The sequence below is a fragment of the Schistocerca piceifrons genome, chromosome 5, assembly GCF_021461385.2.
Source record: "Schistocerca piceifrons isolate TAMUIC-IGC-003096 chromosome 5, iqSchPice1.1, whole genome shotgun sequence".
Lineage (NCBI taxonomy): Eukaryota > Metazoa > Arthropoda > Insecta > Orthoptera > Acrididae > Schistocerca > Schistocerca piceifrons.
In genome coordinates this window covers 402,570,032-402,583,152 of record NC_060142.1, presented here as the reverse complement: position 1 = coordinate 402,583,152, position 13,121 = coordinate 402,570,032, and the positions used below count along the sequence as shown (strand labels likewise).

General features: G+C 41.6%; 2 protein-coding genes across 2 annotated transcripts in view; both read right to left on the bottom strand.

Annotated features, from left to right (window-relative positions):
* LOC124798449 (sex peptide receptor) overlaps positions 1-13,121 on the bottom strand; it is a 527,798-nt gene that overhangs the window by 235,171 nt on the left and 279,506 nt on the right. The window lies entirely within an intron of this gene.
* On the bottom strand, positions 5,970-7,623 carry LOC124799030 (piggyBac transposable element-derived protein 4-like). The gene is made up of 2 exons (XM_047262567.1): positions 7,207-7,623; positions 5,970-7,103 (listed from the first exon to the last, which is right to left on the bottom strand). The coding sequence occupies exons 1-2, from the start codon at positions 7,621-7,623 to the stop codon at positions 5,970-5,972; spliced, it is 1,551 nt and encodes a 516-aa protein (XP_047118523.1).

The following is a 13,121-nucleotide window of genomic DNA, read 5'->3' as shown; positions in this document are numbered from 1 at the left end:
GCTAAAGCTTCATGGGGACATATGCTCTCTTCTAAATGGTTTCGTAGATAGAACACATTTAATGTTCATCGTTACTTATTTTCTGTTTTATTCAGTACGTTGTCTGGTTTACACGTGGAGACATGTAGAACAGTTAGTAAACCATACAACAAGCGTTTTAAAAAGTATACGCGATATGATGAAAACTCTGGTAAACAATCTACCATCAGAAATTTGACGCGTCGGAGAGCGCCGAAGGTATTTTTCGACAGCAGCAGGAGCACTAGCATTTCAGAAGGCGTAAATATAGCGATAACTGCATGTTCTTTATCAGATCCGACGTAGAACATTTTAGTCAGCGCGTCTACAAACACAGTTAATCGATGCTTCTCTTTGATACCCTCTTAACCCTTCGAACTAAGACTGTCGATATTTTTAAAAATACCAGGAATCCGATATATCGATATTTAAAGAGTATAAGTAGTGAAATATTTATCGGTAAATTGCTGCAGAAAGTATCGACATACCGGCAAAAAAATATCGGCTGCAAATTATAATTATACTGCCAGTTTTAGAGCTGTACGTTGAAGTACTGATTTATTATTGGATTTTCTGTACATCAACAAGCCTGGTTATCCGCCTTAGAGCAAGGTTTGAAAGGAAAATTATGCACGCTTATGCTTGGCGATAACCACTTTGCTAACAAGGGTTGCTGCAGGAATGTGGCACAATAAAACAAGTATGGTGGGTTTGTTGTTCAGTTTCGTCACATATCGTATGGGTTTGGAACATTTCATGTCGATTCCCCACCCTCCCTTGTTTTTTCCTGCAAGCTCCAGCGACCTAGCAGTTTGATTGTCAAAATTTCGTGGTGGAGCTAAGTGTTGCAGTTTCTGTTGGTAACGCCGAGCGCCGATTAGTCAGCATTTCCCTCACACACCGCCGCCTACCGCGAAGACACGTCTTGTCATTTAGATTTTCGTTCATCAGTTTCAGCAACTGTTTTTGAAAAATATCCAGATGAAGATTTTTTGCTTCAAATGACCGTTTCTGTAACATCCCTAAGTGCTGACTACGCCTCCAGGAACACACTGTATGACTAATGGATGTAATGTTAATTTATTCCTGAAAATAAGTTCGGTCTTGTGTCGGGTCAGCAAATGGATATTAGTCAGAAACTTAGTGCCCATACTGCCAGCGGAACGTAAGATGACGGAAGCAAACACTAATTTCCTTTTACCAAAATGGTTCTACTTAGAAATAAAGTACTTTGGTGCCACATTTCTATCGTCGCAGGAATTAAAAAATGACAGAAAGTGACATAAGTGACAGTAGGATTGAAAATGTCTTAACAAAGAAAAGACGATTGTGCCCGGTGGGTTACCTACGTAGCGCATGCGAAAAAAATTGCACATCTTCTAGCAGCAGTCTACCGTGGCTCGCCGCATAAATGAAGTGTTGAAAGAACGTAAAACACAGAGACGCTCACAGATATTGGCCCATACCGCTTATGTTACTCTGTCGTAGAACATTCGAACACGTTTAATGCTGGTGCATTATGACCTTTCGGAGACCAAAGAGATGGATTCCGCATACGACAATCGTGTTAAACCCAAGTCGATCGGTTTATTCACGAGACCCAGAAGGCAGTAGATATCAGTGCAAAAGGTGATACAATGTTCCTTGACCTCTGGTAGGCGTTCATTGTAGTTGCATACTGTCCCCTAGTGAAAAGAATTCGCCCATAACGAATATAAGACGAGCTTTCTGACTTGACTGAAGAGTTAGTTGTAAATAGAACACAGCAAGTCATTTGTAACAGCGAGAACTCTTCAGACCTAAAAGTAATTTTGTGCGTACTACAAGGCAGGTCTATAGGACCATTACCGTTTACAGCATGCATGAATTACCTAGAGTATAACGTCGAAAGCTCCTAGAGGCTATACTCAGATGATGCTATTGTATATACAGAAATCGTAAAGCTATAAAATCGTAGCGAAGTGCATGAAAACCTCCAGAAAAAAATGTAACGTACTCCTCAGAACAGGCAAAAATATCCGTTATTATTGTACGATTTATGGTCACTGGAACGAGTTGCAACCATCACATATCACGGAGTATGCATTCAGAGCGATTTAATGTGGATGCACCACTTAAAATAATCGCAGAACAGGGTCATTCGAGACTGAGATTCATTGGAAGAAACTTCAGGAACAGCCATCTACGTAAAAAGCAGGTATCGTACAAAACCGACATTCGACTGATGTCTGAATGTTTCTCATGAGCATGGGGGCCGTAGCAGACAATGTTGATGAATCAGAGAAGACCCATAGAAGAGCAGCGGGTATCGCCACAGTTCGTTTAGTAGATTAGAAAACGTCACGGAGTTTGTCATCCAACTACAGTTGCATACGCTAATAGAGAGGCTTTCACATCACATTGTGTTTTACTTATACACTACCAGAGTGTAGTTTCGCGCGTATAACGTCAAGAGAGATAGATTTGAGAGATTCGAGTTCGCAAACAGGGTTACCAATAATCGTTCTTCTCATGAACCATTCGCCAATGGAACAATATTATATGTCAATGTATGATGAGTTACTTTCAAAATTCAGGATTATGACGAGATCCAACACTCTGCCTTAGTTTCTGACTGCTCTGAGCATCCCACGAGGCGCTGTGTATGTATACTTGAAAACAACCCTCATATTATCTGCAGATATGACCACACTGGTAGCTCGACAGAGATTATAAACAAGTTGCCTACTAAGCGGAACTCAGTGTGAGGTGGTAGACACGCCAGCCGAAGGAGTGCAGCTGAAGTTTTCTGAAGGTATAGCAGTATCTCTGTTTCGAAAATCTCTCCGATGGCGGGGCCGCTGCTTGGATTTGCTCTCCAGGGCATCGTAGTCGCCATATCTCTCCGCTAAGCCGCCCTACAATACAGGCTGCCAGATGAAGCTCACTATAGAAGATTCTTACACGCAAGTGTTTATCACTGCACGTACTTGTCCACTCAGTGAGGCAGCATCAGCGTTCACATGTGTAAGGCAGTATAAAGTGTGATTGGCAATGGAGTACTCCGAACAATCATCAGCAACCGTTACCGTCGCGTGGAGGCAGACACTTCCATCGCACACCTTCAGCATCGAGTCAATACTGTGGAAGCAACTGTAGAATTAGCTGCGGTATTGTGGAGAAATGGCAGTCATTCCGTAATGTGGTCACATCGTTGGGTCCAGTAAGCGCTTTTCTCTGCGTGTGACCCACTTGTACCCATTTGTTTCCAGATGTATGAGAGACAGGTACAAACGGTAGTGTCGTGACACAACGCATCTGAGGTGATATTACGCCCACTGACAACAAAATCTGTGAATTATTTTAACGCTACTGCATCATTTGAAGATCCTTAAACAACAGCACGTAGCGCAACATGTGCACTGAATAACTACTTTAAAAGATGTACTTGTTGGTGACCCTCATTCTATGAACACAGATAGTGTTGTCAACAAATTGATCGAATGGATTCACGGACATTTTCCCTGTATGCCCGTTGTGATGTACTTATATATGCATTTAAAAATGAATTCAAAGAACTTTAAGTTTATAGTGATGAAATCAAGGTAAAGAGAAATTTTATTTCAATCCGTTGCAAACATGAAGCTCTTACGGCTGTTTTCCTGCTTTGTATCGATCATTTAATATTTTACATTTATCAAGCTAGTGAAAACTTTTCAGACTGATTTAATACGCTAATTACAATGTCTAGTGGAACCTTTGCGATGAGTGCGTGTGAACAATCGATTATGCGTGACCAGGTATTGGACGTAATGAATGAATTGCATTATAGTCTGTTAAAGTGTGTGGAGGAAATACAATGTATTCACGTCAGTTAAATACTCTCCTGACGGTGTAGAATCACATTAACCACCCAAATCGCTTAATGGTGCTAGCGTATACTGTTACGAGTTCAACAATTTTCATTATAGAATCAACCTGTAACGTGCCGTGTGTGATCACTGTATATACTAACTTCTATGCGCCGACAGCGTAACACTATTTGCGGTCGAAGAATAGAAGCTCTGCTCTATAAGCTACTAAAGCCATCAGACAGATAGACTGGAACGATTACTGCTTCTCTACTACACTGAAAAATTACTGTCGTATTATTCTGTACAATGCACACATAGGAATCCAGATATGGGGTGAAAGGCAGTTATCCCGGGAGTGACTCGGAAGACGGATTTTGAGAGAAGTCCTGCGCACGTATTCTGTAAACACTGCTATTCAAATTTCATGACTGAGACTGTTCCCGTTCCCGAGCGTAATGTTTGCACGTAAATGATTGCTACCCGCTTAGAATGCCTTACGTCCTGTTTCAAAATATCAAAAGACTGACACTGAAGTTGTTGCGTTAGTAATTACGTCAAGTAAGGCTAGTAGTCGGGCAATAGGGCTCCAGGTGCAATTTTGATATTATACTCATAGCCAAATAAATTAAACCGATTAATTTATTACCAAGCCTCCCTCAACCACACCCCATCTCCAGCCGTTGGTTAATGTCATGGGTTTTCACCGGCTAGCATGTAGTTCCCAACACATTCCCGTCCACTACCATCCCCAACCTCTCCTCCTCACCACGTCCGCCTTTTCCATCAGCCTATTGCCGGAAATTTTGGCATGAAATTTTAAAAATGATGGGAATTTCTAAAATGATGGGAATTTAAGAAATGATGGGAATTTATCCGTCAGAGGGCTGTGCTGACGTCCCACCCCACCCCTCACCACGCAGCTCATGGAAAACCCAAAATGGCGGTGCGATTTCTGGGACTCAAACCTCAGTCCTTCTAGGCAGAAATCCCTAGTGCACCCACCAACACAGGGAAATTGTCCAGCTGCAGAAGAGGAAGGTTGGCTTAATGAGCTTTATTTGTTTTGTGTAGGAAACTGAGGTAAAGATCGGTCGTAATTACGTAATTAATCATAAAGCCCGGGCCTAAGTACACATCTACATGCATAGCGCTACACAAGGAGCGCCTAAAATCGCAATACAGATCAAAAAATGATGTTGTTTTCCAACTGTTAATATCCTGCAGAAAGAAAATTCATAATACCTCTTCAGCGGGGTGATGTTGTATTACAACTAGTAATATCCTGCAGAAAGAAAATTCACAATACCTATTCAGGGGAGATGTAACGGAAAATGTAAAAATGTATTTAAAAATCATTACAGCCATAATTATTAATGTACAAATCTAAAATTTTGCATGCATAAAGCAAATGCGCTGTGTTATAACAGAAAAATATGATAATATATGTAGGATTAATATTTTGCTAGATATTTGAATTTATATTTCTTATGGTATTTTCTATAAAAAGCCATAACTCAAATTCTAATCATGTAATTAATCTGAAAATTTTACTGTAGTGTCCTGATATAAGACCACTGTATTACAGTTATTAATTTATGGTACAAACTGTATCATTAACAGAGTTTTTCATTTTGAACATCCAAAATTAACTTTTTTTCTACATACAATAATCTAAAAATCAGAATGTAATGCAGAATCTCTTATTTATTAGTTCCAGGGAGACAGCTACACGTTGTGAACAGTTCTTGAAAATGTCTTAGCATTAGCGGATGTACACTACTGGCTATTAACACTCTCTGTACCAGGCCTATTTTATGCACCCGTCCCTAGAAACCGGGCAATTTTACCAATATTAAAAAAATTACTGCATCAAATCTACTGTTTGGATTGTGGCAAATTTGGTACCATCTTGAAGCTGCACATTTCTACTTTAATTCTGAGTGAAAGAAACTACTTTACAATGCACAGCTTTAAGGTACAGTTATAGAAATCACTTAGATGTTTTAAGAATTTAGAAAAAGTCATACGAATAAGGGAATACAATTGTGATTTATTTTTAACCAAAATTGTGGCACTACATTACATGTTTCTGATAGTATACAGTATTACATATAAATTTCACACAGAATCATATTGTTTTTTAGTGTGGAAAATTTTAAAGCAAGGTTCCAGGCAGAGTGCAACGCCACACTGTTCACATTCGTATCGTGTCTCTTTGCGAGAAGCCTTGCCACTCTGTTTCTTGCTCCTGGAACTGCACACGTGACACACACGAGCAGCATACTTCTTAGTAGTTGCAGGTATGTGCTGCAAAAAATGTCTCTTTGTTAGCCGACCTACAGTTCCTTCATTTCTTGGAATGAATTCAAGTGTGTCGTCTTCAACAAGCTGAACTGCAAGCACTGTTATAAAGTCTGTTATTGTAATTTTCTTCCTGTGCACTGCATTGTACAGCCAAAATGCATTTGATACTCCCATAAGCAGCAAATGGAAATATAATTTTCGCCACCATTTCACAGTTCTGTGCTGGAACGGATTGTACTGCAGGCGTTGGTCTCCAATATCCACTCCAATTTTATTGAGGTTGTAATCAAGTACCTGAAGTGGTTTCAATACTACAGACCCATTTCTCTTAGTATGCGTACCAAATGTTGCTTGATGCCTTGTAGACAATGTATACACATCTCTCTTATCTTTCCACTTCATTGCCAATACATTATCTTTACGCCGAAAAGACATTTCGCCCTTTTTCAGCGTAGCAGATACTAAATCTTTAGGCAATCCTTTCCTGGATTTGTTCACAGTACCAACAGCTCCAGTGCCTTTCTCTGCCAGTTGCTGAAATAGCTCTGGACTGGAATAAAATCGATCTAAATACACAGTGTGGCCTTTGTTCAGCAAGCTGCTGTCAGACAACAATCGCAAAATAACCGCAGACGAAGAATTGTCAACAATATGCTTACCAGCATAAACTTCAAAATTTACAACATAGCCACTACTGGCTTCAGCAACAGCATATACTTTCAGTCCATACTTATGAGGCTTATTTTGCATGTAAACACGGAAACTCACACGACCTCGAAATGGGCAAATTCCTTCATCAATTGTCACTTTTTCTGAGGGACGATATGCCTGGATACATCGCTCCTTCAAATTATTATAATATGGCAAAACTTTGTAAAGTGGATGAAATCCATCTTCGCCTGGTTTTTTCTGATTTGAATTGTCAACAAGATGCAAGCATGACAGTATCTGAGTGAAACGCAAACGGCTCATGACATGGGGACAAAAGTTACAACTAAGAACAGGATTAGTGCTCCAATGGTCCGCAATTTTGGGCTTTTTCGAAACACACATGTGGAAAATAATACCCAAGGAAACGCCTCATCTCACTTATAGTCACTGGCTTCCACGAACTCAAAACTGAATGGGGCTTCAGATTATTTCCTCTTCTTTTCTTCTGTATTGTCTGTGATGCATACAAATTTGTCTGTCTCTTGAGTTCATTTACGTCACTGTCAGTAAGGAACACTTTACTGCAATCCAGTACAGAACTCGACTCATCAATATCCACTAGTATCTGCCTGGGTGTCGTGTTGACAGGCAGAGGTCGGTAGGTGTCAACTGCAGTCCACTCACTGTCTTTCGGATACGGCACAGCTGCTGGATTTGAAGCAACACCTTCAACATCATTCTCGTCTTCATCTGAAGACAAACTGTCATCAATCTCGTCTTCTAAAAAGAATATCACATTATGTGTAACTACATACATCGTTTACACATGTTCAACAGATATGTGCGTACTGCACAATTACGTGGAAAATTCGGAATACGTACCTTCAAACACACCATTGCATTCAGAATCGTCTGAATCACTCTCTACATTATCCAGAGTGTCCGCTATGATTGAACAAATCCGCAATTTCTGCGTCTGATAAACCGCGCCGAAACATGATGACAAACAACTGAATGATATACAGACTGAGAACGCAAAGATAAGTTTTAACATGAATTTACAGCGCTGCCGTGACATCTATGGACGCATTTTGTTAATAAACATCTGAAAAACGTATAGCGCTGGCCAACCCGTAGAAATAACGTTGCAGTGTTTTGAATGAAATTAAATGTAGCGGCCCGTAAATTTACGGGCTTGGTGATTTTCGCGCGATCCCAGGCCCGTAAATTTTACGGGCTTGGCGCTTAGAGTGTTAAAATTGCTACACCAGAAGAAATGCAGATGATAAAAGGGTATTCCTTGAACAAATATATTATACTAGAACTGACATGTGATTACATTTTCACGCAATTTGGGCCCATAGATCCTGAGAAATCAGTACCCAGAACAGCCACCTCTGGCCGTAATAACGGCCTTGATACTCCTGGGCATTGAATCAAACAGAGCTTGGATGGCGTGTACGGGTACAGCTGCCCATGTAGCTTTCAACACGATACCACAGTTCATCAAGAGTAGTGACTGGCGTATTGTGACGAGCCAGTTGCTCGGGCCACCATTGACCAGACGTTTTCAATTAGTGAGAGATCTGGAGATTGTGCTGGTCAGGGCAGCAGTCCAACATTTTTTGTATCCAGAAAGGCCCGTACAGGACCTGCAACATGCGGTCGTGCATTATCTGGTTGAAATGTAGGTTTCGCAGGGATCGAATGAAGGGCAGAGCCACGGGTCGTAACACATCTGAAATGTACATCCTCTGTTCAAAGTGCCGTCACTGCGAACAAAAAGGTGACCGAGACGTGCAACCAATGGCACCCTATACCATCACGCCGGGTGATACGCCAGTATGGCGATGACGAATACACGCTTCCAATGTGCGTTCACCGCGATGTCGCCAAATACGGATGCGACCATCACGATGCTGTAACAAGAACCTGGATTCTTCCGAAAAAATGACGTTTTGCCATTCGTGCACCCAGATTCGTCGTTGAGTACACCATCGCAGGCGCTCCTGTCTGTGACGCAAGCGTCAAGGGTAACCGCAGCCATGGTCTCCGAGCTGATAATCCATGCTTGCTGCAAACGTCGTTGAAACTGTTCGTGCAGATGGTTGTTGTCTTGCAAACGTCCCCATCTGTTTACTCAGGGATCGAGACGTGGGTGCACGATCCGTTACAGCCATGCGGATGAGATGCCTGTCATCTCGACTGCTAGTGGTACGAGGTCGTTGGGATCCAGCACGGCGTTCCGTATTACCCTCCTGAACCCACCGATTCCATATTCTGCTAACAGTCATTGGATCTCGGGCAACGCGAGCAGCAATGTCGCGATACGATAAACGCAATCGGGATAGGGTACAATCCGACCTTTATCAAAGTCGGAAACGAGATGGTACGCATTTATTCTCCTTACACAAGGCATCACAGCAACGTTTCACCAGGCAACGCGCGTCAACTGCTGTTTGTGTATGAGAAATCGGTTGGAAGCTTTCCTCATGTCAGCACGTTGTAGGTGTCGCCACCGGCGCCAACCTCGTGCGAATGCTCTGAAAAGCTAATCATTTGCATATCACAGTATCTTCTTTCTGTCGGTTAAATTTCGCGTCTGTAACACGTCATCTTCGTGGTGTATCAATTTTAATGGTGTGTAGTGTACTTTTTGAGAAATGGCTTCTGATAACGTAAAAAATGTGTAACAGAGAAAATGAGGTTCAAAGATTTTCTTCTCATACTTCTACGTGTAATAAGCTTACCTCACTTTTAAAATCCTCCTTACTGATACTCCTCATCATCCAGGTTTCCCTTCTCTCCTCCTCGAATCTGCCTGACCTGTATTTGCAAGGAATGGACTACTTTCTCACCCTGCTCTCGTCGATGGTGTAAAGTGCTTTTGTTGTAGACACACCAGGATCTATACCAACTCTTTCGGCACTTCAGTTCTGCAACTATTTCCGTTATTGTACCATTAAAGTGTGTCATAGACACCTATTTTGAGTACTTCAAGTCCACAGAATGTGATTTTAGTTCGTCTAATCCAAATTAAATTACTGAGGCGTCCATTTGCATTTTATGTCTTTACATGAAGACACTTCCTCAATAAAACGAAAACAACCTAAATTCTTCATACAATACTTAAATAAATGTCTCAGATTTGTACGTAAACATACGTCTAAAGTACGCGGAAACCGGCCCTTAGGTTATGTTTTTGTTTTTTCGAGAAATACTTTGGAAGAAGTGGAACCTTCAATAGATAATATAAAACAGGCTCTAATTAACTTCGTTCCTCTGTAATGTTAATTGTGTTCTGCTAGATGTGTGGTCTCCACCCTTCTCCTCGCCATCCTGTTGCTGATGGTTCACAGCGAGTTCCATATGATGGCAAGGATATACTGTCTCCGGTCTGTGGGAATCACGGATAGACAAAAATAACAATATGCTTTCTGCAATCTGTGATACTACACATATCTCGGAAAGACTGATCCCTCCCCCCCCCCCCCCCCTCCCAGAAAAAACATCGAATTTCCAGTGAACTTTCCAGAATGCTTTTTCAAACGTCCGGTGCTTGGGGAAAGGCAGCTGCGACTGACATACACCACTCACTGCCAACGGCCATAGCTGAGTGCACTGTCTCCGGCAGGTGTGGCCGGCTTTGGTCGGAGGTCCCGGCGGTCAGCACTATATGCCGACGACAGTTACACATACACAATATGCCACAACAGCAGAGGGCCACAAAACAAAGCGAGATAAACGAAGGCCACCCTAACGGTGAGTCGTTCTCTAGAAGTGTAGATGTGATTGCCTATAAGATACGTTCCCAAGCCGCCATCGCCCGCCTCACCCAGCCCCACAAGCACTCGCTTCATACAGATGGAACACTTCAGTGTAACAATTACGTTTAATGTTAACACACCTCTTATAAGATAACAAATGTTCTGTTTCCACGAAAATATTTTTATGGGCAAAACTGATACAGTTTGAGAGCATTCTTCATGTTCAAGTTATAAACTATCATGTACGAGTGCATTACACCCATTTTGGACGATTGAAATATCAATCTAGAACGACATCTATACAATCATTCATTTACATTTGACTGCCGGATTCTGTCGCATCTCTCTCTCTCTCTCTCTCTCTCTCTCTCTCTCCACATCTTATTATTCTGGGCCATCCAACGACGTGAAAAAAGCCGAAAACCCTGCTGCCGATTACAAATGAGCAAACTGCAGAGGTGGAGCTCTATTAGCGATACATCTGACAGGTATTACTTATTTTACATCTCTTAAACAAGTCAACCCTGAATATTATGGCAAAAACGTACAGTATTTTGCTGTAGGAACTGTCACTCAGTGTAAAATGTGCTCGTTATTTCGAAATTTCGTAACTCCTATGGGAGTAAAGAAAAGGCGAAAATTTAAACTCCCAAGAAAAGAAAAACATCGCTGTCAAGTGAGTTCTTTCAGTTCACAGACAAAAGTTACATGCTTTGTGAGCTGCCTTAAATTCAAGTAAGTGTCCATTAACAAATTGTCATGCATCTGTGTATTACAAACATTTCAGACACATGAAATAACATTCGAGAATTTAGCGTTTCACGTCATTTGTTCACGTGTCCAGAAAAACACAGCCGCTTTACGTTCAGCTACAACAGGCTATCATTCAATAAGACATTGTTGTTTTGCATATTATTGCAGGATGCTATATCACTATGGCGTTAATAAATGTAAAAAAAAATCATTACAGCATGTCTTGTAATATTGAAGGCACACCCATGCTTTGTTTGATTTTACACAAGGATATTTGTGTGTCTTGTACAGAATCCTACTAACAAATCGAAAGAATTCCCTTCTTCCCGCTGATGCACTAGACTACATTTTGGACAGGACTTCCCTGGAAAATATAGTAATACTCGTTTTGTGCCAAGATGATGCTCAATGAATGACGCAGATTGGAAACTCGAAGTCGAGGAACAATTCTGTGTACTGCTACCACACATCAGAGAGCTTGTCTGCAGACTCATGTAGTGATGCACTCGATGGTAATTGAAAGTTGACGTGTGTACAGAGTTCATTTCTGTTCTTACTCTGATATTTTTCCGATCCTGAAAAATGTAGCCGGCCGAAGTGGCCGAGCGGTTCTAGGACTACAGTTTGGAACCGCGCGACGTCTCCGGTCGCTGGTTCGAATCCTGCCTCGGACATGGATGTGTGTGATGTCCTTAGGTTACTTAGGTTCTTGGGGATTGATTACCTCAGAAGTTAAGTCCCATAGTGCCCAGAGCCATTTGAACCAGTTTATGAACATTTGTTTCTACTTAGATGTCACTTAAGGAGTGGTACAGATTGGAAACTCGAAGTATGGAAACAATTCCGTGTACTGCTACGACACTTCAGAGAGCTAGTCTGCAGACTCATGTAGTGATGCACTTGATGGTAATTCAACGTCTGGAATCAGTTCTACATGTTCGTTTTACTTCCACTCTATCGTGTACGTATATTCCACAGGAAGATGACATGTGTACGGAGTTGATTTTTGTTCTTGCACCCATACTTTCCCGGCGGAGGTTCGAGTCCTCCCTCGGGCATGGGTGTGTGTGTGTTTGTCCTTAGAATAATTTAGATTAAGTGGTGTGTAAGCTTAGGGTCTGATGACCTTAGCAGTTAAGTCCCAAAAGATTTCACACACATTTTTCCAAACTCATCCCTCCACTTCTTTGTGAGTACCATATAATAGACAGCAAATTCAGATAGGTGACTGTGCAGTACGTCCATTCGGTCATATACACCAAAGTATACAACGCACCGTCCTGTATCGATGCAGATAGGTTACCTACATACTTCTAGCACACAATCAAAGTGCGGAATTTACGATTAAGACTGGCCGCCTTTCCTTATGAGGATGGGAGTCACAGAGATTTCTCGCATTCGTAGGATACAATGGCAGATTGACACAGCCTCCCTGCAACATAATTTACAATGCAATCTGCAAGCAGGAGGGTACTACTACAGCTACATTCCGCGTCTCGTGAAGTAAAAGAGCAAACAGAATCAGTATCTGCTGTTCAGCGAGAACTGTTCCGCAACACTCTTATTCTTGGCATCCATACAAATGCAGAAGATTTCTCCAGACGCGTGCATGTGGAGGAGGTTAGCACCACTTATCGGTGTGCAGCAGGTATGAGTGTGTTGTGGTGATATACCAGACAGTTAAGAAGAAAAGTGTGATTTATGCATGATGGAGCTCCAGACAGGTTGAGTTTGAAACACTATACGTAAATTATTCTAGAGTATTATTCCAGTGTCTGGAGTCAGTACCTAGAAC